Source organism: Saccopteryx bilineata, chromosome 5 (assembly GCF_036850765.1).
Source record: "Saccopteryx bilineata isolate mSacBil1 chromosome 5, mSacBil1_pri_phased_curated, whole genome shotgun sequence".
In the NCBI taxonomy this organism is placed as follows: Eukaryota; Metazoa; Chordata; class Mammalia; order Chiroptera; family Emballonuridae; genus Saccopteryx; species Saccopteryx bilineata.
Window position 1 is genome coordinate 249511308 of NC_089494.1, and position 27875 is coordinate 249539182.

General features: G+C 46.0%; 1 protein-coding gene across 5 annotated transcripts in view; it reads left to right on the top strand.

Annotated features, from left to right (window-relative positions):
* CCDC149 (coiled-coil domain containing 149) overlaps nt 1–24830 on the top strand; it is a 107328-nt gene extending 82498 nt beyond the window's left edge. For 2 of the 5 annotated variants that reach the window (XM_066279954.1, XM_066279958.1), the window contains 4 exons: nt 5909–5985; nt 7589–7621; nt 12130–12255; nt 22091–24830. In XM_066279954.1, coding sequence (XP_066136051.1) covers nt 5909–5985; nt 7589–7621; nt 12130–12255; nt 22091–22524 — 670 coding nt within the window. In that variant the 3' untranslated portion in view covers nt 22525–24830. The remainder of the gene's footprint in view (nt 1–5908; nt 5986–7588; nt 7622–12129; nt 12256–22090) is intronic. The other 3 variants (XM_066279955.1, XM_066279956.1, XM_066279957.1) reach the window with 3 other exon arrangements.
* The last annotated feature ends 3045 nt before the right edge of the window (nt 24831–27875 follow it).

Below are 27875 nucleotides of genomic sequence, written 5' to 3' on the forward strand. Positions count from 1 at the left end.
ATTTTTAATAATTTTGAACCATCTGGTGGTTCAAGTTTAAAAGGTTAAACAACAGTATACAAGCAGGTCCTTGATCACATCGGTTCATTCAATGCTATTCCATTATCATGTTCGTGTGCTGTGTAGGAACTTAACTCTTGTTTGTAGTAAAATTAGTTTCACTGTATGTCATTTTGCTTAAAGTCAAAGAACCTACTGAGGACATTAAGTTAGGATGTAACTTAATGCTGTCTCTTAGCCGCCCAAGTCCCCTTCCTGGAAGAAATCACCGTTCCTCATTTCTTATGGATCCTTCCGAAGCATGCACATATAAGCAAATGCATAATACATATATACAGACACACAAAAATACTCATGTGTATTTATATAAATATTAATATATTCCCTTTTTTTTTTTACAAATAGCAGCTAGTATTATTTTTTTTTAAGTTTTTCACTGTTCTGCAGTTTGCCTGTAACAGTAGGTCTTGCAGATTGCTTCATATCAGTCCATAAAGCACCTAATGTGCCATTTTTTAATACTTGGAGGGTCTTAAGTTTCATATTTTTAATAAATGTTTTATTTGGGAGCCTGCAAAGAAACTAATTAAACAACAAATGGAGTGGGGGCTAAGAATGATATGTGAATTTTGTCCGCTTGCTGTTATGCCCCATGATTTAGCGTGTTGTAGCTAGAATACAGAGAATGCTTTGTTTGGCTGGAGCATCATAAGCACAAGTAAAGATCTTCCGTTCCGGAAGTGTGTTTTCCACTGCCTGACGGTTCCCCTACCCGTCCCTTGAGAAGGCTCAGCGGGAGCCATCTTGAAGAATGGATGACTAAACCTGGGACTTTCCATTTTGAGAGGATGCTCATTTACTAAGCATTCTGCTTGAGGTACTTGTTGCCAAAGAGTTGATAGTTGTCGGATTATTGCTAAAGAAGAGCCGAGGTTCACCTGTCTTATAAACAGATGGCAAAGCAGTAATAGGAGAGGCAGGTGTTAAAGTACTGTGTCACTAAACACAGTTAGTTTTCCAGTCCTTCCCAGCAAACCGTCGCTCTGCTGGTGGTGGAGGGGCGGTGGTGGCGCGCTTATGAAGCTGTACTGGCCTTCCGCTACCCTTCCTGTGGTCCCTGAGACTGTCCGCTGCTCTTCCGCTTCCCTGGCCAATGGTGAATAGCTCGGAAGGTCAAGATCTTGGTAGCAGCGTGAACTGTCATGGATCAGAGTAGAGATTCAGAAGAAGGCCCCCTGGGTGGAGGTGGGGAGCGGGATAGTTCCAGGCCTGGAAAGAGCCACCTGCTTCTTCAGGCCCTGGCTTTCCCCAGGGACCCTCGCTCAGGGATTCCTGCTCCCTGTTTGTCCATAAAGCAAGGACAGAGGCACAGTTTCTGAGTTCGTCTGTCTTTGCAGATCCCATGATGTTGTTATCAGAAACTGCTACTGAGAATCCCTCTACAGGATTTTCCTAGACCAGTAGGTGGACATATGCTGAAATCTCCCCTATCTTAAAACAAACTGTAGCTAAGTAAAAATGTTGTTTAAAATCTTCCCTATCCTACAGAAGAAACCATCCTCTCTCAAGCCTGTTTATGCTCCAAGCTCCTGCCCTAGCTGTGTCCTTCCAGTCCCTGCTCAACCGCTTGGGAAATCATCTCCATTCGCTGCCTCAACTTCTCATAGTCTGCTCCTGGCTCAGGCCTGTCATTTGGATTCTAGATTTTACCCCCTCGACCGAAGCTTCTCTCTCAAGGGCTGTGCACATCTTCTAAGTGGCCTCTTCTAAACTTTCATCTAGAAGTTCGGCCACTTCTAGAATAGGGCAATACTGTCTGTCCCACCTGGGAGTCTCTCCTCCCTGGGCTTCCAGGGCCCCACATTGCCCTGGCTCTCCTCCTCCGTCCCCAGGTGTCCTTCTCTGGCCTTATGCAGGAGGTAGTCTAGCCCCCTGTTATTCTGACTTGTCCCATGCTGTTGGTGAGCAGATCTACTCCTCCAAACTCCACGCTCATCTCTGCACCCAGATCCATCCTCTCTCCTTTCCGTCTGGAGGGATACCCTGTGGACACCTCACCCCCTCATCTCCCTCCTGGTCGTTGCCCCATTCCTTTGGCTGCCCTCCGTCCCCACTGGCTGGTTCTGGCCCACCATCGTCACTGACCTGGACGATGACCTTCTAACTGTTCTTTCTGCTTCTACTCATGTTTCTTCCAGTCCCTTCTCAACTCTGCATCAAGAATACTTTCCCTAAACTTCACTATGCTGCTTCTCTGCTTAACACCCTTCAGTGTCTCCCCATTTCCAGTGTATAAGTCTTTACATTGTCAATGTGGCAACAAGATCACTAACTCTGGGTCCCTGCCAGCCTCTGTGGAGCCGTCTTTGATTTACTCTTCACTTCTGCTCCTCAGTTCTACTGAAGGGCTCGTGTATTTCCAAGCCTGGGTTTTGATTCTGACCCCTTCACTCGCCAGCTGTGTCACCCTGGGCATGTTAGTTGACCTCCCTGGGTCTCAGTTCCCTCATCTACAAAATTAGGATGATAAGAGCTGCCTTGGTTGTAGCGAATGTAGGGATTAAGGCAGATAATAATTGCGCAGTGCTTAGTGTAATATCTGGTACAGATATTACAACTGTTACTAAAGCCTTCCACTGGCACGATACATGTGTGTGCACATCTGTGTGCCTGTCTCCCATCGGGCTTTAGTCCTCAAAAACAGAGGGTGGTGTCTGTTTCTCTTCATTATCCCCTGAAACCTCAATAATTGTTTGTTGATTGGTCAAATTGAATTGAATGGACCCTGTTCCTACTTCCACCATCTCCATCTATAAATACAGGCAGCTATTAAGACTCAAATAGCCTTCTTGTGTGCTGGGCGACATCACACCACGGTCAGTGAACCACCTGCCATATTCTTTCAGTGTCAAGCCAATCAGGAGGGGCCTCTTTGTCATTTGAAGCATCTCGGGCTATATTTGGCAAGTCAGCTGTGGTTACATCCATATTTCGATATGAACAGTTTTTAACGAGAATTTGCTGCAGATATGAGGAAGCTCGTTTTACATTGCCATTACTGGGTTGAGAATAATGCACTTCAGAGGCAAACTGAGGCTTAGGCTTGTGACTTCTGAGGACTGAGAAGAGTTCCTGGTGGCCAGCTGGGTTCAAATTAAGGAGAAAAAGAAAAAAGGAACCTAGCAGCCATTTCTGCACAGGGCCTCCCAAGCAAAATGCACTTCGTTGAGAAGCCTCTAGGCTCACTTGCCTGTCTCTGCACTGAGCTACCTGCCTGCACTGTATCTGCCATCAGAGCCAGCCCTTATGAAGAGTTCCTAGAGTCCTGTTTCAACCCATAGGACTGAGGCTTTCCCCATCCAAAGTGATCTGCAAAGAGCAGATCTGTGTGTCAATCAAGACAGTCTTTGGACCAATCAAACCGAGCATTCGGTGTCCTCATTTGCAAGAGGACGGACCAATCAGGGGCCACGGGTGGGGGCTTCTGTCTATATAAGCCAGCTCCCCTCTGGATTGGCGAGTGCACTTTCCACAAAGACATAAGACTTGTTTCTCTGGCTAGTGGAGCAGAGCAGAGCAGAGCAGAGCAGATCATTGTGGAGTGGAGCTGCCTAGCTCTAGAGGAGCCTGGACCCAGGGCACCCTCACAGCCATGCTGTTTTTACAAACATGCTGTATGACCTCTGAGCTGTTTGCACTAAGTTTCCTTCTTCACTGCACCTCAAATTGGGGATTCCTGTTGGAGTTTGAATTGGCGCTAATGACTATGGATGGCTTGACAGGTTCAAATTCAGACTCATCATTGCCTGAGTCCTTCATGAAGTTTTGGTCAATTTAACTAATTTCCATGCCTCTGTTTCCAACTGGGAGGAGTAGAACGAGTGAGAGCAGAGGTTTGAGATGAACTCTGTGTCCTTGGGCAAGTTGCTTAGCCTCTCTGTTCCTTAGGGTCCACATGTGTAAGAGGGGGTAGAAATACATTGTGTGCTGCAGGAGCTTTGTCGGGTCTGATGAGATAATGCAAGTCAGACCCTGATTCACATCCAGGGCTCAGTAAAGACTGGTTTTGCTGTTTGTGTTGACGGCAGTGTACTTGCTATTGTTATTGATACTATTACTGCCACCACAACTTCTGCAGGGTCCATGGTGCTGCCTGCAGCCCTGCCTCAGGTGCCTGTAGCAGGCCAAAGAAGAAGAAAACAGTCCCCTGACAAACTTAGGCATGGACTCCGGAAGTAGGTTTTTGGGGACCCCAGCAAATTCACCTCACTCCATCGGTGGGAGACATGATTGTTATCTGGAAACATCAGAAAAAAAAACACAACCAAATGTCTCTTCACCACGCCCTGGAACGTGGCCCTGGCGGCATCTTTCAGTGTCCACAGAAGAGTTAAGCCTTATCTTTTGTTTCCCAGAGGCAGCCAAATACAGATGATCCGATCTCGTTAAGAAACAGGCGTCCACTTGAACACTGCTGTGATTGCATCTCAAACCCATCAGCTGGTGAAAAGGGAGCTTGGATCAGAAGGTCTGAGCAAAATATTGAAAGCGAGATTACAGAGAATACTGTTTATTGAAGGGTCAGAGTCATGAAAGCAGAATAGGCTTGACAATTGGAGTGAAAATTGAAAGTAATTGATAAAGACTATGCAGAATTTAAGACTTAAGGGAAAGAGGCAAAGAAAAGCTCTAAGTACCCAGATAAAGGAAACCACATAGAGTAATGCCAAAGTGTTTTTTGTGAACTCACAGGGCATATTAATTAAGATGCTGTAAGTCAATTCAGATAAAATAAGGATGAATTCGAAGCCATATACATATGGGGAGATGTATACATATTCATGCCTCTCTATGGATGTGGGTGTGTGCAGCTATCCCTGGAATATAAAGAGAGCCAGGAGAACAATTCTGACGTTCTGATTTCTCCTGTTGAAAGGAATTGAAACTTGGCTATTAAGGATATTTCTGCAGCAGGTTAGCACAGCAGTGCCAAGAAAATCCCTCAAATAATATAGACTGGTTTTTCAATTTCCAGGTCAATGGAAACTGATTGAAGTTTTAGATGACTATCAAATCATTTCCCAATTTATTTAATTTTGTGGAAAGGGCGGGGGAATGTTTGCCCACATTTATGTCTTTCTATGCATATAGACAAAGTTTGACATCTAGGCAAACAATATATAGTCTTTTCAAATACACATTTCGGAGCTTACATACCAGTGAGTCAGAATGGCCACCTTGGAAAGCAATGCTATTATTCTAGTGGTTCTTCAGTTACTGGGAATTCTTTAGAAAGTCTTTTTTTCTTTTTATTGTCTCCATCAATAATTACAAGCCATGAAAAAAAGAAAAGAATTTATTTCACCAAGTACATTTTTTAACATCTAATTATGCTAGATATCAAGCAAGAATTGAACATCAGTCTAACATATAGGTTAGGTCTACAAAGGCGGATACTATATATTATTTTATTGACTTGTTACCAAGTATGTTCACCTATGTTATTTGTTAGACTTCATTATTTCTGAAACTCAGATCTACCTTCAAAGAATCAAGGTGTGATACTACTAAGGCTATTCAAAATTCATAGTCATTTTTAGCAATGAGCAATTCCTAAACAAAAATTCTGTAAGGTATTTGGGCAATGGTGGAATAATTGTTTAACTTCTCAGAGGAATTACTTTTTTGGGAGAAAAGTCGCTTCAATGGCAACATTTTAGTATTTTTAAAAATTATTCACTTTATTTGTATTTTCAATAGAGCATGTGTGTGTATTAAGCATTTATCTTAAATATCAAAACATTTTCTATCAGTGCACTAGCTGGCTTCCCAAGTAGCTTGCTCACAGCCTTGGAAGCTAACGAGATGCCCATTAATCTGCCTGCTGCAATTTTCTCTTCTTCTTCAGAATACTAGGGAATCGAGTGGCTGAACTGGAGAAAAAATTAAGAACTCTGGAAGTTTCTGGTTTGTGGAGTCTTCCAGGTAAGCAGAACTTCATAAAACTTGTTTTCTTTTTATTGTAAAAAGGAAGAGCTCTCATAATTTGCAAAGGGGATTCTACGTTTTCAATGTCCTTTTATTTGACAATCATCACTGAAAAAACTGCAGGTGTTTAAACTGAGAGACCGTCGTTTTGGAGGGAAATCACAGAAGTATGATAAATATGCAGGTTCTCATCGACGTAACTATGAAGTTTTGCCAACTTGAATTTTGAAATTGTCACTGTATGTGTCTGTATGTTTAAAGAAAACTTTGTGGATATAGTAAATTGTTTCATTTTTGTTACCCGTAGGTATCTTATAAAAACTTGTTCAATTTAATCATCAATCCTAAAAATAAAAGTAAGAAAAAACAATGCACTTAACAACCTCCTTCTCTTTCCCCCATCCCATTTTAAACATAGCTCGAAAATCAAATTTTCCTGTTTTGTTTTGGGTTTTTTTGTATTTTTCTGAAGTGAGAAGCAGGGAGGCAGACAGACTCCCACATGTGCCTGACTAGGATCTACCCAGCATGCCCACCAGGGGGCAATGCTCTGCCCATCTGGGCTGTTGCTCCATTGCAACCAGAGCCATTCTAGCACCTGAGATGGAGGCCATAGGGCCATTCTCAGTGCCCAGGCCAACTTTGCTCCAATGGAGCCTTGGCTGTGGGAGAGGAAGAGAGGAAGGAGAGGGGAAAGAGTGGAGAAGCAGATGGGCACTTCTCCTATGTGCCCTGGCTGGGAATCGAATCTGGGACTTCCATATGCCAGGCCAACGCTCTACCACTGAGCCAACCAGCCAGAGCTGTTTTTTTTGTTTTGTTTTGTTTTGTTTTGTTTTCACAGTTGTACATGGCATGAGGGAACTCTGACATTTTGCATTAATTAGTTTATTTGTTCTGTTTGTCTTGGTAAAATACCCCTTCCTGAGACCCTGGTCAGCTATTCTCCCTTTTTACAAGCTCCGGAAACCTATCAGTTTCTATCGCCTCCTCTTCCCCTAGAAGCAACGCTGCACATGTATTTTTAGTTAGTTAACCTTTCCACACAAACTAGTCTCCTCTGCCCTTGATTCATATTTGTTGCTTCCCTATAAACGTACGGGGAATGAAAATCGCCACAAGGATAGGGACAACAACATGTTTCTTAATGTAAATGCGAATGGCTACCTTAGGTTGCCTGGAAGTATGTTTCATAAATTGGAATTTTTAGCAGTGATTCCTTGAACTTGATGTCAAAAGACCTAACAGAACTAATTAGTGGCGAGTGCCATCCTGGGGATTTGAATGATCCATTTTGCACAAGAACCTTTTGATGCAGTTAAAAACCTTATCTGCTTTGAAGGCCTTTCTTTTATTGCATTGAATTTCAGCACAGTCGGGCAAATTTATCATTTATTTGTGCAGTCAGATTGCTATTTTTGTGCATGTACTGGAGTTTGGATTTCCGCCCCCTTTCCAAATGACTTAGTGAAATTTCACAATGTTTTATTTCTGCAACAATGAATGCTGAGGATTTTCTATCTCTGCTGATGTTTGGTCTAGGTTCGAATGGCTATTATGCAATAACGATTGTTTCTTTCCTTCTCTTTGCTGCCTGAAGGCCTGAGCTACGATGTTTCAGTAGGATTCGGGAGTATGTTCTATTTGAAATATCTGTGTCTGTGGCTAATAGCAGTAGTGCATTAATATCATCCCTGCATGCAAATAAACAGAAATGCATTCTCTGTGTATCCTTGCTTTTCCCTGATTAGAACAGTCTATTGAAATAGAGAATTTAATTAGTACAGAACAAACATTAAATGGTAAAAAATTAGCTTTGAGGGACTCGGCTGAATGCATTTTATGCTGTGGCCATGTTTGTTCTAAACTCTGGAATCCACATAGATATAAAGTGGGAGGACAGGAATAAAAGAGTGACAATTTCCCAGTGGAATAGCACTGCCCTGGTACAGTGACCAAGGGTGTTACAACGAAGCAACGAAGCATCGCCTTATGATCATTCTCCCCGCCTGGTGAGAGTAGGGGGGAGGGGCCTCGTCCTATGTAAATCAGACCAGCCCCTTCTGTCTGCTCATTGTTTAGGGCTCCACTCAGGTACTGAATCGTGGAGCAAGAGGCAATATGTTCTTTTCCTCCTAGTCATATTCTTCTTTTTCCAGTTTTTCCTCCTTCCTCCTTCCTCTTTCTTCTTCTCTTCTTCTTCTTCCCCTTTCTTTCCCCAAGTAGGAGCCAAATCACAGTGCTTCAGCCAACTGGAGAGAACCAAGTGTCAGTGGCTTCAGAGAATTGCTAGCTCTCTCTCTTATTTGCCATCATCTTGAAAGCATCAGTTTCTCCTCCAGGAAGTTAGTCCATCATTGTGTTGATACCTTTTCCAGCATCAATTTTGTGAATTTAATTCTGTGCCAGGCATTCTGGACATGCTTTCACCTGCACTAAAAACCCACAGCCTCATTGGGGAAGTAAGATGAGTATCCATTAAACAGTGAGAGGAAAGTGAAAATGGTAAAGTGCTGAGTGATAAAGATGTTAGTGTGTGAGGTATCACTGAATGGAAGGACAGTTGACAGCAAAGCGTTCAAGGATGGCAAATACTTGGTATATATTACACAACACCCATTCCCACGACAGTGGCAGACATTGCTAATCAATCACATCGCTCTTCTTTGATGATCTCACATATGGCTCTCAAAACAGTTTTCCACTGTTGGCTTTCTAAGGAGCCACCTCCTGGCCAGAGTTGACATGTGAGAGAAAACCTTTCCCCCTTTTGTAATCTAGTCTGATCCCTTCTGTTTAGGTAAGGAAGTTATCTGAAGGAAGCCTTGGAAGTTAGATGACACCTGAGGCCACAGCAGCTGGTATCAGAACCCAGGTGTTCAGATTTCATTTCAGAGTGCCACCTGTCCTAGGGAACTGTACTTCGGTGAAGAGATGACAGGGTAGATCAGATCAGCTGGGGAATGGTTCACAAACTGGATTGGAGAAGAGGAAGTCGGAAGCCAGAGCTGTCTCTTCTGAGACACTAAAGGACAGCGGTGAAGAAGCCCAACGCTCGTTACTACGAGGCAGAGCTCCTGCTGGACTTTGAGCATGCTATGATTTTTCTTTGACTCTCTTCTCCCTCCTGCCTCACTCTCTCAGCCAACATATCTAGCTCTTGATGTTATTTGAGAGAGTTGGGGCAAACTTGTCATCTTGCTGGGAAGTAGCTAAGTTTGACAAATGTCACACAGCCTATGGAGAAATCACTTGGATAGTAAAGCATATCCCACACTGTCAACTGGTCCTTGAGAGGTGGGACAGGGATAGGGCTAGCAAGAGGAAGCCAGAGGGTGGGCTGTCCCGATTAACTGCACCCCTCTGGGAGAGAAGCCCTTCCTCCTCCCCAGCTCCTACCTGTGAGCCTCCTTCTCTCAGCCTCTCACTGGCCTTGGCATGGAGAATGGTGCTTGGGGCGCTCTGAAAGGAGGTGTCCAGGGTATGCTCATGCTCTAAAAAGAGACACTGAAAGTCAGACCAAATCTGGCAAGAGCAGAGCCTGGCTCTTTGAGCTTCTCATTGTGATTCTCTCTTCCCCACTCTAAGCATCCGCCTGAGGAGGAACATGTGCATTTGAAAGTTCTTGAGACATTTCAGAGGAGGGATGCTGTATTCCAGGAGCCCGAACACCAGTTGAGTGGAAGGGTCTGTGTGACCTACAGGAGTTGTGCTCTGATTCTAGTTTGTGGACCATACTCGCCCTACTCCTCATCCTCCAAGACGCACAGACCACAGTGAAGCTATGAAGCGGCTGACCATTGGATTAGAGCTCGCGCCAGTCAGTGCAGATGGAATCCAGACTGAGTTAGAAACGATAGAACGCGGATTCTTCTAAGAAAGATCTTTGAATCCTTCAAATATCATTTGCAAGAATGGCCAAGTCTTGGCATTTTGTCTTAAGATTAGGACAAGATCGCCCCAGGCAGGCATTATGGGAGGTCTTTATCTTCTCCCCAAGCTCCACCTTGATTAGACAGGAATGAGTGGTGGCTTCTAGTGCCCTTCTCTGTGTGCCTGTTACTCAGATTCTTGGAGAAGTTTCATGTTGCTGGTACCAGCATGCTTGAGGGGCCGTTATGGAGTTGATGGTGCCCTGTGGTTTGAGAGGGCCATAAGACATTGCACCCTAGAGAATTTCTCATGACAGGAAGGGCTGAGGATCTCAGCCAGCTCCCCATTCTTCCCATAGTAATGGTTCTTTGACCTCCAGGACAGAGGGACTCGGAAGGCTGGTTGGGACATAGAAGAGCAGAGTGTGTCTCTTACTGAATCTCCTTAAGGCTAGAGAGCTGTCAGCCGACCTGCTAGAAAAGATGGGTCAAGGAATGCGGTCCTTTTCCTGACTTGAGGATGGTAACTTTTGCCTCGGTGGCGAGAAAGGAAAGGAGTTCATCCTGCGGCATCTGCTATGGGTTCATAGTGACCGTTAAGCCCGCACAGTGTTTCCAGATGGTATCTTTGCAGCTCGAAGGGAGACTGATTGTGTTGACCTCATTCTAAGAGTCTTTTAACAATATCCCAATGCTTCTCTTTGGAAAAGCTTTCCAGACTGTGGCCCTGAAGATTTCTGGATTTTTTTCCCCCATATACGAAGAATACCTTTGCTGGTAGAGAACTTCAGGGTTGGCTCCTATCAGATTCATATTCTTCAGGGATGACCCTCAGAAAGCAGAGAAATTGGAGTGCTATGGCTATTAACATGCGCCATCCACCTGAGCAGCGGCAGGCACCTGTGCCCTGCAGGACATCAGGATTCCCAAGAGTGCCTCTGCCATTTATTCCGACATTTATCAGATAGTTATTAAGCATTTGCCTTGTGCAAACTCTCTACTGTAGTCAAGTTGTCATGACTTGGAAATCAAGTTAATGAGACAGGGCCTAATGGGAAGACAGTGTTATAAACAAACTGAGGACTCAGATTCACCAAAAGAGTGGACATCTTCACGCAAACACCACTCTCTGCTCTGCTGAACCTGAAACTAAGATCATAGAGTGTTAGAGCCTCTGACCTGAGCCCCAGAGCCGTTGAGCGGATTGGCTTTACAAAGGGTCTTGCGCAAAGTTGGACAGCTAAGGTTGGAGCATAGGCTGGGACGTAGCCCACGGGGTTTGGAATGTGGCACAGTGGTTCCCCCCGAGAGAGACCTAAGGCCTCCTGGAACAAAGTTTGGGGCCCAGTCCTGCCTGCTGGCTGTCTGAACTGCTGTGATAGCACCCCTTTCTGTGTCCATGCTGCTCGCGCTTCGAAGCCGCACTTCCCTGCCCCTCTCCTGCATAGCTCGCGATGGCCTTAAGATAGAGTTGTGACGGTTTTCCTTCCCTCCTTCTCTTTGCCTCACACCTTCTCCGTCCGCTTAGGGAGTTCATACAAACAGCTCAAAGGTGTTGGCTGGCCTGGGACTATATGTTCAAACTGAAAGCTTAGCTGTGATCATTTGAGGGACCGGAGACTACCTGACTTACGACAGTTATTATTCCATCTTAATGACCAAATCAAATTAACTCAGATACACTATATATGAGAGTGCCATGGAAGGTGCCTTATAAAGTAATACTTTTGAGAGGTGACATTTATGGAGTTCTGATTAAATGTCTCAGCACTCCTAGTCATGAATCAGTTCATCAAAACCACCCAATGAAGGGGGTGCTTTGATTTGTCCTCGTTTAACAGATGAGGGCTCTGTGGTTCAGAGAGGTTAGGTGACTTGCCCGAAGTCACCCAGTTAGCTAGTGATGATGTCCAGGACACAAACACTGTAGTATGGCTCCAAAGCCTGCACTCCTAAGCACTCTGTTGTTGTTACGTTGTTGTTATTGTTACTGTCTGATCCTGACCAAGGACACTCAGTTTTTGGCTGACATATAGACGTAATGGTGGCATTTGTGGTCAGCCATGTCCTGAGCAGACTCTCAGGAACTCATAGACAGCTATTGCCTGTCCTCACACTACAGAAAGGGCCCTCTGGCCATTTCCGTCACACAGTGTTGCCTACGACTGAAGAAGGTGTCTTGCTCAGCAGCATGTCCTTATGTAGGGTTGAATGTAGCAGCAACTCTACTGAGGATCTAATACGTCCATTTTCCCCTTTTCCATGACAGGGGGCAAGGACACCATACTGTTCAGCGACCCCACTCTTACTACCATCCAGAGGTCCAGATCCCCCCTGCTGAAGGTGGTGGGGCAGCCCGCTGAGACCAAAGCAAACCCCAAGGATGGTAAGGATGGTAAGCATAACTGACTTCTCTGTCTTCACTCGGCCTGGGCCAGGGACAGAGGAGGGCTCGGTGGACATCCGCCCCTTCCCCTTCTCTCAGCTTCTGTGGCACTGTTGGGTATTCCTTATGTTTCATATTTCTTTCTTGTGGCTTACATGGATTCATCTTGTTTGGAGCTCCCAGCAGAAAAAGGCAGACCACTGTACTCTGCATGGTGGCATAGAGATTAAGAGTGAGGGCTCAGTTTGTTGACCAGCTTGGGTCCACATTCCAGCCCCATGTTATGTAGGCTGTGGGCACTGGGACTAGTAACTTCAGCCTCGGTTTCTTTACCTATAAGAGATGTGCCAACCTCAAGAAAACCTTGGCACATCACCTGGCACATGGTAAGTGGCCTGGGAATCATTTGCTTGGAGAAAAAGCCTTTTCCTCTGCCAGGCACACTTCCTGGAGGCAGGTGTTCTGATGGGGACCATTTAGGTTCAGATGAGCCAGCCAGATCTCTTCCCATGTGGCAGCCTTGTTTCTCCACCCAAACTCTCCTTCACATCTTCCTGAGTTTGGCTTGTCTTCATCCTCCATCCCCAGTGTGGTTGCCACCTTCCGACATGGGCCCACATGACCCCGTCCTCCTGGGGTTCTTGCCCTTCTGTAGCCTCCTCTCACACGGTGTCGGAGTAGATCTAGGTAACGTCCCGAATGCAGCAGAAGGGACAGTATATGACTCCCAAGGCTAGTTATCAAAGACATGCGGCATCTGCCCTGCTCTATTGGTCTTGGATCATTCACTCTGGAAGAAGCTGGCTGCCATGTCATGAGGACACTCAAGCAGCCCTACGTGCCATCCATGTGGTGGGGAGCTGAGGCCTCCAGCCGTCAGTCATGTGAGGGGGTCATCTGGGAGGAAGATTCCCCAGCTAGTCAAGCCTTCAGATGACAACAGCCTGGTCGACATTTTGCATACAACCTCATAGGAGACCATTAGCCAGCACCACCCAGGCAAATGGTTCCCAGGGTCCTGAGTCTTACACTGCTTCATTGTGAGGTACTTTGTTACACAGCAGTAACATGTAGCTGTCAAGCTTCTTTCCTTGAACATCTACCGTTCCTCTCTTTCAGAGTCATGACTTCAGCCATCACCTCTATGAAAATATCCTCACAATATTTTTAACCCACTGGACCCATCTGTGGAGTTACAGTCCCACATTTCCCGGAGCTCAAACTCTCCCCCTTAAATACCCTGTGGCCTCCTCCCTGTCATCAGCCTCGCAGCTACTCAGGCTTGGAACCTGAGAGTCCTTCGCCACTTTCAACTCTCCTTCCCCGTCCACTTCTGGTCTTCGGCTAACCCTTTCTCCAGAGTTCCTTGAACTCCGTTCCTACCCTCTGACTTGGTACAGGCCCGCTTCACCTCCCTGGCAGGCTTCGTCCTCGTGTTCCTGCCTCCCCGCCTCTCCTGCCATCACCCCGTCTCCAGCCCGCTGCTTTGCATGAAGCCCCTGCAGCCTGCCTGCCATCCTGCTCGGACCCTGCTCGGAACTCGAGAGTGGCTCCCGACTGTCTCCCCCTCACATCACAGCCCTGCAACCTGGGCTCGCCCACCTTTCTGACCTCGGGGTTATCCGGCATGGAAGCCGGGCTTGGATCGAACTGGGCTAACCAGCTGAATCGCTTAGCTACTTTTGCCTAACAAACCACTCTGACATTTTAGAACTTAAAGCGACAACTCTGTGTTACTTATCACAAGTCTTCCGGTCAGATGGGCGGGCCTGCTAGCCTGAGCTGGGCTGGACAAGCTCACTCACACATCTGGACAGCTGTGTTTTGAAGCGTGTGCTAGTCATTCATCATAGTGCTGGAATGGGGAGGAGGGGGACAGGTCTGGGATTTCAGCAGAGAGGTTCCCCGAGCATATGCTGGGGGGATTCCTGGGGTGAGCCCCTGTCTCGGGTGGGTCGTGCACTGGCCAGGAGGCAAGGTGGGTCTTCCCAGCCAGCAACACGTGGCCGCTCCCGGGGCCGGTCCTTCACGCAGGATGGCCCGCTGTGTGGTCCAGAACACATCTTGGCTGCTGGTCATCTCACGCCAGCCTCCAGTATCCACATGGAGATCAGAAGCCTTTTGTCTGCTCTGGGCTTGCTGAGCCCCCAGGTGGGCCCGGCCGGGCCTGCGAAACTGAATCGGAGTGTGAGCCTGGCGTGATTTTCACAAGAGTGGCATAAGTAATGGCCTGATTCAAAATGATAGCTTCCAGAGCTCCATCATTAGCTCTCATTGTTCCCAGCCCGTCCTTCGCCAGCCCGGGCGGGACCAAGGAAGCGCTCCCGTGGCGGCTGTCACTGTCTGGGGTGGGCTGCCTCGTCGCTGCCGCATCCTGATCAGTGCTGACTGGAAGCAGCTCCCACTCGGAGGACAAAGCCCATCAGAGACCAGTTAACAAGAGAAGGCGAATCTTCCCTTTGGACCAATGTGGGGGGGGGGGGGACACATTTCTAGAGAACTAGCAATCTTTCCTTCAAAGAGCTACTGTCTCTTATTTTCTTAGAGAAAATATTTTTGCTTTCCACACTATTCGTGTCATAATGCATTTGTATCAGTGGATTGCCTCGCTGTTATTAATATGTGTATTGCCATTCACAAGTATTGATGATACTAATTCTGTTTGCTAAAACAGCACAGAATAATTGCTATTATTTATAATAATATTTTCCAACTCTGGGCTAGTTCAGACATCTTTCTTTTATGAAAATGGCAATGCTATGTGTCTGTCCTCAAAGGGAAAATGAAATTTCCATGGCTCCGGCATTAACGTTCCTGAGTCACAGATTCACAGATTTAAAGGAAGGTTTTGCTCCCACTGCACGGAACCAAAGGTCCTAGTTTTGGCTCAACAGTTGTGGCACGTTCAGTAACTTTTCTTTGTCTTGTGCTAATTGATTGAGTCTATTTTTTAGATACCTGTTGGCTAAACAAAAGGGAGGAATGTTTTGGTAAATCTTCTACAGACCCATAAGCTAGTCCTGGAGCCCAGCCTCTATCTCTTTAAGGTTCTGAGGCTCTGAAATGCTAGCCTTCCTCAGGAAAAAAAAAAATCCCTGGTAGAATCAAACAGTAGAACCCCAGCCTTGTCCAGTGCCTTCTGCAGCTGTGTTTTGGCCTCTAACAGTGACCACGTGTGTCGCTCCCCTCCCCACACCCCAAAAAGCAAAGTTTAAAAGTTCTTTCTGCTCATCTCAGAGGCTTGCCATGTTCAGAAAGATTTGTACCTTTGATTAAAAGCAGACTGTCACCTGAAGAAATGGCACAAGGCAAAGTGCCAGCGGCCAGAAGTTCCCCGTGTAATTTAGACCACCCTCACTTAGATGTAAATTAACGTAGAGAACATTAACCTGACCAAAGTCAAAACACTGCAAATGCTTCAGGGGTTAGGCTGTTACCGGTAAGGTTAATTAATTTTTTTCAGGGCCACCAGATATACTATTAAGTGTTTTGGAAGAAGCAACATCGTAAGAGTAATTTCCAGAAGGAGTTTAGTCATCTCACGCTGGTGAAAAATTTAACTGCAGAAAAGACCATCAGTTCCTCCTCTTGAATAAGCTTCTCGCTCTACTCTGGAAACTTACTCATTTTGATTCCGTGTGCCCCATGTCCCCTGTACAACTGCTACAAAATTTTCATTTGTTAGGATGAAAATTATGTGATTGCTTCCCTGAGCTACCTCAGAAATAGCTAAATGTGTGTGTGAGTTAGAAATCTCTTTTTTTTTTTTTCCTGAAAGTGCCATTTTAAGAACTTTTAGGGTAGCAATCTGAATACAACCTGGAACAAATGCCATAAATTCAGGGATTGCTTTATTAATGCATGCTGTTTGAATATATTAATATATTCACTTATTCATGAATTAATGTATATGTCCATAGATTCAAACATTTAATAAGCTATTTATTGAGCCTCAACTATAGAACACTGGCAAAGTTAAAAAGTTAATTGGGTGGTTTTTATCAACTAACTATATATAGGTAATCATTTAAGGATAAAAAGCACTATGTCCCCTTGGAGGTCCAGACACAGCCTTTTGGGGATTAAGACTCTGGGGAGAATACTTCTGTCTGAATTTAATCAGATAAGCTTCATGGCGGAGGTGGAGGTATAGCTGACTGTTGGCTTCATGGCGGAGGTGGAGGTATAGCTGACTGTTGGCTTCATGGCGGAGGTGGAGGTATAGCTGACTGTTGGCTTCATGGCGGAGATGGAGGTATAGCTGACTGTTGGCTTCATGGCGGAGGTGGAGGTATAGCTGACTGTTGGCTTCATGGCGGAGGTGGAGGTATAGCTGACTGTTGGCTTCATGGCGGAGGTGGAGGTATAGCTGACTGTTGGCTTCATGGCGGAGATGGAGGTATAGCTGACTGTTGGCTTCATGGCGGAGGTGGAGGTATAGCTGGCTGTTGGTTTCATGGCGGAGGTGGAGGTATAGCTGACTGTTGGCTTCATGGCGGAGGTGGAGGTATAGCTGACTGTTGGCTTCATGGCGGAGGTGGAGGTATAGCTGGCTGTTGGCTTCATGGCGGAGGTGGAGGTATAGCTGACTGTTGGCTTCATGGCGGAGGTGGAGGTATAGCTGACTGTTGGCTTCATGGCGGAGGTGGAGGTATAGCTGACTGTTGGCTTCATGGCGGAGGTGGAGGTATAGCTGGCTGTTGGCTTCATGGCGGAGGTGGAGGTATAGCTGGCTGTTGGCTTCATGGCGGAGGTGGAGGTATAGCTGGCTGTTGGCTTCATGGCGGAGGTGGAGGTTTGGCTCACTCTGGAGTTGGCCATCTGAGTACATACAGGGATGATGATCATAGAGACATAAACCACCTAAGCAAAGGTGCAGAAGGCAGGGATGGAGTGCCATGAAGGTTCATTGTGGCTGGAGTTTAGGGATACAAGAAGAGCTGGGGTGCCAGGTAGAAAGGTTGATTGATGTTGGGTCATTGAAGGCCTTGACTTTCAGGCTAAGAGCTTGGACTTGGTTCCTGTGGCAGTGGCAGACTTCGAACGATTTATAGCTGGGGAAACGCATGGTCAGATTTGTGTTTTAAACTCACAATCCTTCTTAAACTGTAATATGCACCCAAATTGCCTGGGGTCCTGTTAAAATGCAAATTCTGAATCAGTATTTCCGTTGTAGGGCCTGAGAGCTTGCATGCTGAACGAGTGCCCAGGTGATGCAGCCTCTGCTGGTCCCTGGGCCCCACATTGAGTAGCAAAGCTTTCAGGATTGTCCCTCTCCCAACAGGTTGGTTTGCAGCAGGAGACAAGAAGCAAAGGAACCATTAGGAACTAACATAATTATCCTGGCTGAACAGATCTGGACAGTTATTTTTTCAAATCAAGGCTTCCTTTATTCACTCATTTATACATTATGAATTTCATTGTTAGTATAAATAATGGTCTCATTTTCAGGTTCAGTACTTACTGAGGTCAGTGAGTTCTCAGGAGAGTAACACATAGTTGTCCATGACTAAGTACACTCTTTAGACAGTGTAGTTTTGGTTGAACTTCTGTCCCTGAGACTTTTTCTATGGATATCAAAGAAGCTAAGGAGAAGGAAAATGGCTTCTTCTGAAGGTAGAAGCAAATGTGTATCATAAGGGACTAGAGAGGTCTGGGGTGAGGGGACAGCGGTCACGCTGTCCTGGCTGAACTGAGACCCTCGGTCGTCTCCCCCAGTAAGTCCCGCCTGCCCACGGTCACAGCCACCACCTCGGTCTACAGTCCTTCCTCCACTGTGCCCACCCTTCCTCATCCTGGCAGCTTCATGTCAGCCCTGTGGGCCATCTGATCTCACTAATATTTCATTTCTTTTAAAGTTTCTCAGAGTTTTGTTTTTAAACCTGGATTTAGCGGTTTTTAAGTTTCTTAAAACTTTAAACACTATTTTAAGTAATAAATGCTCCAAAACACATCCAGCTTTTAAGTTAAATAAATAGATGCTCCAAACATCCTATTCTTTTATTAATTTTTCAATTAAAGTTGGTATTTAATATTATTTGTATTAGTTTTAGGTGTACCACATAGTGGTTATACATTTACAGAATTTATGAAGTTGTCCCCTGATTCTTCAGGTACCCACTTGCCACCATACTTAGTTATAACAATGTTATTGACTCTATTCCCTGTGCTGTACTTTACATCCCCGTGGCTTATCTCTAACTACCAACTGGAACTGCTTAATCCCTTCATCTTTTTCACCGAGCTCCCAACCCCCTCTCTTCTGGCAACCATTAGTTTGTTCTCCACGTCTGTGAGTCTGTTTGTATTTTGTTTTTTAGATTCCACATAGAAGTGAAATCATATGGTATTTGTCTTTCTCTGTCTGACTTATTTCACTTAGCATAACACCCTTTAGGTCCATCCATGCTGCTATAAATGGTAAGATTTCATTCTTTTTTAATGGCTGAGCAATATAAAAGAAAAAACATTGCTAAGAGAAATGTCAGAGAATTTACTGCCCATGTTTTCTTCAAGGAGTTTTATGATTTCAAGTCTTTAATCCACTTTGAGTTTATTCTTGTACTTGGTGTAAGAAGATGGTCTGGTTTCTTTGGGGGGAGGGGCATATATCTGTCCAATTTTCCCAACACCACTTATTGAATGGACTCTTTTCACCCCGTTGCATGTTCTTGCTTCCTTTATCATATCTTAATTGACCATATATGTAAGAGTTTATTTCTGTGCTCTCACTTCTGTTCCATTTACCTATGTGTCTGTTTTATGCCACTACCATGCTGTTTTGACTACTATGGCCTTGTAGTATAGTTTGATTTCAGGTAGTGTGATACCACCAATTTTGTTCTTTCTCAAGATTGCTGTGGCTGTTCAGGGTCTTTTGTAGTTCCATATAAATTTTTGGATTATTTGTTCTAATTCTGTAAAAAAAATTCATCATTGGTATTTTGATAGGAATTGCATTGAATCTTTAGATTGTTTTGGGGAATATGGACATTTTAAAATGTTAATTCTTCCATTGTTGAGTACAATATATGCTTCCATTTATTTGTATTTTGTTCTTTTCTTTCCAATATTTTGTAATTTTCAAGTCTTTACCTCCTTGGTTAAATTTATTCCTAGGTATTTATTTTGATACAATTATAAATGGGATTGTTTTTTTAGTTTTTCTTTCTGATAGTTCATTATTGGTGTAAAAAAAATGCAATCGTTTTCTGAATATTTTTTTTCATATCCTGCTACTTGACTGAATTCATTTATGAGTTAGTTCTAGTAGTTCTTTTTTTGTGTGTGGAATCTTTGGGATTCTTTCTATATAGTATCATGTCATCTGCAAACAATTACAGTTTTACATCTTCCTTTGCGATTTGGATGACTTTTATTTCTTCTTCTTGTCTGATTGCTGTGACTAGGACTTCCAGTACTTTGTTGAATAAGAGTGGTGACAGTGGACATCCCTGTCTTTTTCCTAATCTTAAGGAAAATACTTCTAGTTTTTCATATTGAGTGTGATGTTAGCTGTGGATTTATTCACATTTCTGTCTCTTTTTTTATTCAGTCTTAGAATATTGTATGTTTCTAGGAATTTATCCATTTCTTCCAGATTGTCCAATCTGTTGGCATATAATCATTGTAAGCAATTTTTTATAATCCTTTGTATTCTTGTGGCGTCAGTTGTCACTTCTCTTTCATTTCTGACTTTTGTTATTTGGGTCCTCTCTCTTTTTTTCCTTAATGAGTCTATATAAAGGTTTATCAATCTTGTTTATCTTTTGAAAGAACCAGCTCTTGGTTTTATTGATCTTTTGCATTTTTTAGATTCTATTTCAATAGTTCTTATTCTTAAGACATACCTTTATGCATTATATTAAAATTAAAGTGGATCATGCATATAATAATATCGGTACAGAAATTCTAAGCAGCATTTAAGTCAAATATTTTAGATTATGTCATTTTTGGGTTATATCTACTTAGATTTATGCATGCTTAAATATGCAATCTTCTGCTAAATTATAGAAATAATCCTCAAAAGTTCATACAATTCTTATAAACAGTCACCATATATCTATCACCTGCCTAGACAGACACAAACCAAAACATAAAGTATGATTTCAGTATTGAAGTTCAAAGACCAGGCAAAGCTTATCCTTGGCACCTGAAGTGAGCTGGAGGTTACCCTGGGCAGAAGAGAAATGACGAGGAAGGGGGTATCTAGGAGGGAGACTGGATTGGGACATGTTTGTAGGGTGTTGGTAATACTTTGTTTCTTGTCCCAGCTGCTGGATAAAAGGCATGTTCACTTTGTGAAAATTAATTAATTGAGCTATATAGACTTAGGATTTGTACACTCCTGTGCACATTATATTTCTACCAGAAAAAAAAGAAAAGTGAAGAATTATTATTTTTTTAACATTCTTGAGTGGTTAGGATGTTGCAAGCACTGTGAACTAGTCAGGTGAGATCCCTCTGTACGTTCTAGAACAAGCTAGGTGTATGGAACGCTGAGGGCTGAGCCTGGCGGACGAGCACCTGCTAGCGGTGAGCCCGGGTAACTCACGTTAGAGAGGGAGACACCAAACGGTGCAGGCAGACGGAAAGGCGGCACAGAAGGGACAGCAGGACACCTGCAGGGGAGGGGAGCGCGGGAAGTGAGGGCGAAGCAGGAGTAGAGGAGGCAGGACCTTGGGAAGGACCGAAGCGGAAAAAACTGAATTTCTTCTAAAAGTCTCCAGGCTCCAGCAGGAGGTTTGAAGCAGGGAAATGCATGGTCAGAACAGGTCTGCATCCTTTCTAACTCTCCTACACTTCACCCTCAGCTCTCCAGAGTTCCAGCTCTCAGCCCGGAAGCACATCTCGTGTATCTTGTGCAAGCCCGATGGCAGGGGGGTTCTACTCTGGTTCCGTTGTGGGGACCAGGAGGTGTTACTGGGTGCCTCCTGTATACATTTCCTCACTGTGTGTGCCCAGGGATGAGACCATCTTGATTTCTGGGAACCTCAGAGTCTGGTGTTGAATTCAGCATGCCCAGGTGCTAGACTCTTGCTCCTCTGCTGCTTCTCAACCGCACAGCACCTCTGCTGCTTGTTAGGGCTGGAAGGAACCTCAGAGCATCCTGCCCCTCATTTTGCACCTGGGAAAAAGAGGCCAGACAGGTCCCGCCTTATCACAAAGCAAGTGAGTAGGAAAGTGAGGGCCAGACACTCACTCTCACTCCCGTGTCCTCTCCCATCCTCATCCAGTTACAGCCCGAGAACTTCCATTGTATAGAGAAGTGGGTTAGGGAACAGTTCAGCTGGGGGCAGAGGGAGCTTGAAGCTGCTTTTGCACGTTTTTATTTGACATTGAGGAAACTTCAGCCTCTGCGTCAGAGAATGAGGCGCTAATGGAGAAAGGTGGAGAATAGGGAGGGTGGGAAATGCGAACCCCCTCCCAAACTGCACTTCTGTTTCCCACGCTGAAGGCAGGCAGATCCCTAAAGAGCCCCAGGCCTTCACTGAGCTACAGAACACACAAAACCTTTGTCCGCAGTTTAAATGTTTGATGGGCACAGGGAGCCACTGCTGGCCAGTGAAGCAGGAGGTCATGAGGGGCCTGGAAAGGGTGGATTATATATAAATGGCCCAGGTGCTCTCTTTCCCTCCCTGCACGGACACAGTCATCATCAGAGTGCCCGCTGCCTTCTTTTTGAACTTGAGTCCAGTGTTCGCCTTCAGGAGGAGGGGTTGGGGGGGGGGCGGAGTATTTTCTGTCTCAGAGGCCTGGGGACGGTGGGCGGAGGTGGGGAGGCGAGGGGAGGCGAGGGCTGACTCCCAGCCAGAGGTCTGATGCTGTCCTCCTTCTGTTCCAGGGGAGGCTCAGACGCAAGCGCCAGATGAAAGCTGGGCGGCTGCTGAGGCGTTGACAGCGCAGGAGGACGCTGGGAGGCCCGCTGTCAACTCCCCAGCAAATCAGAGCCACAGGAACCGGCGCAAGCACTTTCATCCTTCATTACCCCGCTTCCCTTCTGAGGAAGAAGAAGTAAACAGGCTTGGGAGGGAAATAATGACACTGACCGAGGAACAGGCCGCTGCAGAACCGGCGGGGGGCGGCAGAGAGAGCCCCACGGAGGGTCTGCGGGACGAGGCCGGGCCGACCCCGCCCAGCCTGGCCTCCCGGGGGCCGCTCCTCAAATCTCCCCAGGGCGCCTCGGAGCCCAGCCAGCCATCGGCCGAGGCTGCCCCCCTGGAAGGTGGCAAGGAGACCCCAGAGGGTGCAGGCCCGAGGAGCACGGTGCAAACATGATGGGGAAAGGGACCCGGGCATGGTGACACTGCGAAGGCGGTGGGGACGGGCAGGGACTCGGCGTCCAGGGCTCTCCTGGGCCGCTTTCTCCAAACCACCTCCAAGCGCACGAGTGAGAAAAGGGAGACGCGGATCCTGTCGCTGACTGTGAACACGTTCTCGGGTGTCGCCAGCCAGCACAGCGTGGTTTATTAAACGCGGGGCCTCGCCTTCTCCGGGTCTGCTCTGCCTGCTGGAGACGCCCCGCCGCGAACAGGGCCGGGCCCGGGATCGCGTCCGCCATCTGGCTGGTTTTCGGCATCCGTCTTTCTGTCAGCATTGGTTTTATTAGAGGAGAGATGTTTTTTATTAGCATTGGATGCTGTCGGTCAAAATGATGGGAAGAGCTGGAAACCGACAGGGTTTTTAATCAGATCTCGGTCTTTGTAATGGGTTTAGGGGGCTGGAGGGAAAGGTGTAATTGAGCATAATGGGTCCAGAGGGCCCGCCGCGCGCTTCATCATGTCAGGGCCCGGCCGGACCTCCCGCCCCGGGTGTTCCTGGCAGCCTGCCTGCCGCACTGTCTGCCGTGGGCCGGACTGGCAGGTGGGCAGGGGCTCAGCGGGCTCAGGGGAGGGGCCTCCGGCCTGAAACCCACGGCCCCCGTGGAGACCCGGTTGCTGACTGCTGGAGTGAGGTTTCCAGCCTGTAATTGGGGAGGATTAATCGACCTGGATTGATGTGCGGATAAGAAGGGAGGCAGGAGACTTCCAGGGGTGTTTTGACTTTTTTGTTTCTGAGATGAGATGAGGGCCCGAACGTGGAAATGCTGCCTCTCTCCTTCACCCTGGGCTGCGCACAGGGTTTTACGGCCATGTGGGGTGGGGGCAAGATAGAGCTGCTCAGGGCCCACTATCCTCGCCACCCCACCTGAAACCCCGAAGCCTTTACTCCTCCCACAGAATGTGAAGGCTGCCTCCTTTGTGCCCCCTGCCCCCCCCCCCCCGGGACGGGGACTTTAAAGACAAGACACAGAGCTCGTGGCCCTAGAGTGGAAAGAGAGAGGAAAACAAGAGAAGTTTACTTACGACAGCCTGGTGAGGGGGCTGCAGAACCAAGTGTGGAGAGGAGGGCGTGGGCAGCCCTACCTGGTCTTTCCTGAGGGATGAACCAGCTTCTCTTGGCGGCATCTGGCCTTGCAGAAAACTAAAGGCTCGTCAAACGATTGAACTTGCTTGGAGCTGAACTCAGTACCTTTCCCCAGGAAGACCTGATACCTGGTCCCATACCTCAGAGGACCTCTGAACACCAGAATCCCTCCTCCGAGAGACTCTCCTGCAGCAAAAAGAGAGGCTCCCCAAGTGGGAAAGGTTGAAAAGTCATCCTAAACGTCGGATGTTGATACCAGGATTGTGGTCGCAGGTGTGAAACCGCACGTGGGTAGCCAGCCCAGCCTGATTCTTCACGTTTCCTCTCCTGGAGCCACTCTGCTAGCCCCGTAGGAGCCCCGTGGGAATCCGTGCTGTCTCTCTCGGAAAGGGAAGAATGCAGACAAGAAGGTCCTTTGCCACATGCACAGTGAGGGGGACCTCCAGCTGCTTTCTCTCCACCCTGCTGGTGGCATGGGGGCATGCCTGGGTCAGTGCACTGTTGCTCCTGGCGAGCTGGACACACCATCCACCCCTGCCTGCCAGGCCCTAGTGCCCCGTTCCTCCCTCTGAGCTCCAGCCTCTCCCCCTCCCCAGGCCACCCCCTCACCTGCCCCTCCGGGAGGCCGCTCCTGCAGCTGCAGAGCGCACACAGCCCAGCAGCCGCAGAAATCATTTTCCTGCTGCACTAGGCCTTAATTGTCTGCCAACGTTCAGCTCTACTGCATAGGACGCCAGTCACCAAAGGAAAACACAGCCAGATTTAATCCAATAATAATAAAAAGAAAAATCTCTCTGTGCAGAAGCTCTGGTTCTGACATACAGTCGGCCAGGTGCGTGTCTTTCGGGCCCATTCGTCACCTTCTGGAAAGCCAGGCTTATAATAAACCCACAAGACATTCCATTATGGGCAGGAAAGCTGCATGAGCCCCAGACAGTCTGGGTTTGGAGGATTGGAGGAGGGCGGTCACAGAGAGGGATAACCTAAACTCGCAATCTGCCCAGAAAGGTTTTGTGTTATGAGATGGCATTGGAGCCGATGAATTGATCCTGTTGTATGTGTAACCTTGACAATACCCCATACACTCATGTGACACTGTCCCACCTCTGCTGTTCTAGCCCCCACAGACATTAAAGGTTCTTCTGTTCCACAGACATTAAAGAGCGTTTCAGCAATTACTTCTGGTTGTCTTGGTCTTTTTAAGAGTCATCATGAAAGTGTGCGACATTCTCTCCCTAGTCCACCAGACAAGCCCGCATCAGCCAGGGTGCTCTCAGCTGTACTTCACACTGAAGAAACTTAACAATAGGTTATGGGTTACATTGCATAACAAGAACTTCAGAAGTAGGGCATTCCAGGTCTGATTCACTCAAGAAAGTTGTCAAGGATCTGCGTCCCCATCTTCCTGCTCTGCCCACCTCAGTGTCAGCTACTTTCTCAAGCTAACAAGGTGGCTGCAACAGCTCCGGGCATCACCGCTTCTCACATCTGTGTCCAAAGCTGAAGGAAAACTTCTCCTTATGTGTGTATGTGTGTGTTTAAGAGCAAAAAAACCTCAGTTCTTTGGTCAGAATTTTATTTCATTGGTAAGAATTGTCACATGCCTGTGTCTGAACCAGTCCCTCACAACTGAGATGAATTTATGTCATGGGTTTAGGTTCGCCAAGATAACTCTGTGACTTGGGGTGGGGCCCTGTCCCTGAACATGCAGGCTCTGAGGTTAAACACTGAAACAAAATCACGTCTTGAAAAATATAAAAGAGTTGAGACTAAATTTGAATAGGCCACCAACAGCATTGTCACCAAACCCCACATGTCTCTTTTTGTTTTATTTGTTTCCCCTTCAAAAGCCAGAATATTATTTTACTGAGGAGGGTGGAGTTGGGGGGAGGGGAGGGGAGGTGGTTATTTGTCGGTTTGTTAGTTAAGAAAAATGCCGCCTCATCTCCCTTCTTCCCTGGCTTCTTTGTCATCTGTCCTATTTTGTAGCTGGAATGTTCCCACCTTTGTTTACCTCTTCAAGTGTGTCTGTCCTTCCATTATTTTTCCAGCTCGGTTGCCAGCAGAACGCAGAGCAGTCTGGATAAATGAAACGGAGCTGACAGGTCTCTTAATGAAAGCTTGTTTGCACACACTGTGTTTCCTGTGATCTCTCTGGGCCCGAGAGCCTTTAGGTGAGGAATTTTATGTATGAGTGTTTGTCGTTCTTTTAATTAAGGCCCGTGGAAATGGACTGGCTTTTGTAAACCAGGAATTTCTTGTCCCTAACTCCCTCCCTTTCCAAACATCCTCTGCCCACCCTCCTCTCCCGTCCCTCCTGGCATTCAGCTCAATTCCTGCTGCCACCTCCTCCCAGTCGGCAATCTTAAATAAGCTAAATTCATTTTCCCATTCATTGTTCCTCCTCTGTGCCCTCCTTCCCAAACTTACATCAGCATTGCGAGGTGAAGCTCTGAGAAAGCATTCCGGGATCAGTCACTCACGTGTTGGAGTGAAATGTTCGGATGTGTTCTTCTGAATGGAGCACTGACTGAGACACCCCAATTCACCCGGGGACATAGCAGGTTCAATCTCTTCGTTAAGGAATTTCAGACCAGCTACTTGCTTCATGGGGTTATATTCCCTTTCTTTAAGATTGCAGCATGCCTTTGCTTCTTTTGATTTTCTGCTAAAAAAAAAAAAAAAAAAAAAAAAAATGGCACTTTCTTCTGGCTTGATCGTTTTTTTTACAGCCCTCCCTGTGGATGGCTTGGTCCCCTACTTCTCTTTGAAAGAGTTCTCTATCTGAGCACCACCTCCTCTGCTTTTATCCGGGAAGCCTCCACTTGGAAGAGTATTCCTCCTTAATAATATTGAGGGTAACTTAGGATGTCAGAAAGGCAAAGGAGTCCCCTTAACTCACTACTTTAATACATTCCTTTTTTTCCAGATGTCTTTCTGAACAGAGAAAAATGTGAAGATCAGAGAGATGCAATAGAGAGCTCAGTAGTGAATCTAAATAGAAATGAGAAGCAGAAAAAATAAGAAGGACCCATCTCTCAATGCTATGATTGCTCACAAAAACAAAAAGCCCGCTGGTACGGCATGAAGGCAATTTAAAGTGATAGCTTCTGAGGAGCCGCCTTACAGTTCGTTCATGTCACCTCTTTGCTAAATGAGAATTTTTTTTTAAGGCATAATGAATGTTTGCATAATCCTGACAAGTGTGACTTTCTGGAACCTATGTGAGCGTTGAGCCCAGGAATATACATATTTTGGGATCTTTGCAGAGGCCAGTGATAGCCTATTAAATTTAAAACAATTGGCTTTAAAAAAAATAGACAAAACAGCTGCTATTTTGTAGTTTAAAGAAAGAGGTAACTTCGGTTCACTGCAGACCTTGCTTTACTGGATTCTATGATCATCATGTATTATAACTATATCATTTTTGTTACCTGAAATAAAAATGCGGTAACTTCCCCAATATAGATGATTAATTATCTTTATTATTTGGGTCATTCTCTCCCCCCACACTCACTGCAGGCCAAGCATTGGCTGAGTGGCATATTGTAGCAACTTATCAGTTACAATCTGTCACCTAAAAGTATTAGTTCATGTGCTCCTCAGGAAAATTACGGAGAATGTAAAGATTTTACTCATTCAGTCAAAAACGCCAAATATAAAATCAGTTGGTTTATTTCCTGCAGTCTTTCAAGTTGACCAAAGTACTCACTGATTTGCTCTATTTTCTTACGTTTTTAGTATTTCTGTGTGTGTATATATATATATGTATGCACTGAAAAGCCCAACTCAGAAAAGAGATTCACTGCAATTCTGAGAAAAAGCTTATCTTAAACATCTAAAGATAGCTCTTCTAATTATTGTCTACATTGTGTTTAAACTGCGCAAACTTGAGTGTTATTCTCACTTTACCAGCTGTGTCTAGGTAGAGTCATTACATCAAACGCTTCTAATTTTACAAAAAGAAATCAAAACAAGCGTGTGTTTAAGTCTTGGTGACAAATGCAAACCCTGTGAGTCAAACAGTCAAACTGATTAGCAAGCTGGCCGGGAAGTCAAAACAGCAAATGTAAAGAGATTAGCAAAATCGAGCTGCAAGAGGAGAGGGGTAAAAATAGCCTCCAGGGGCCAAGTGGGGAGCAAAGGGCACATTTGGTGACACACATCAGGTTCTGGGCCAAGAACCAGCTGCCTGCCTTTACAGCCCACAATCTTTCCCTCCT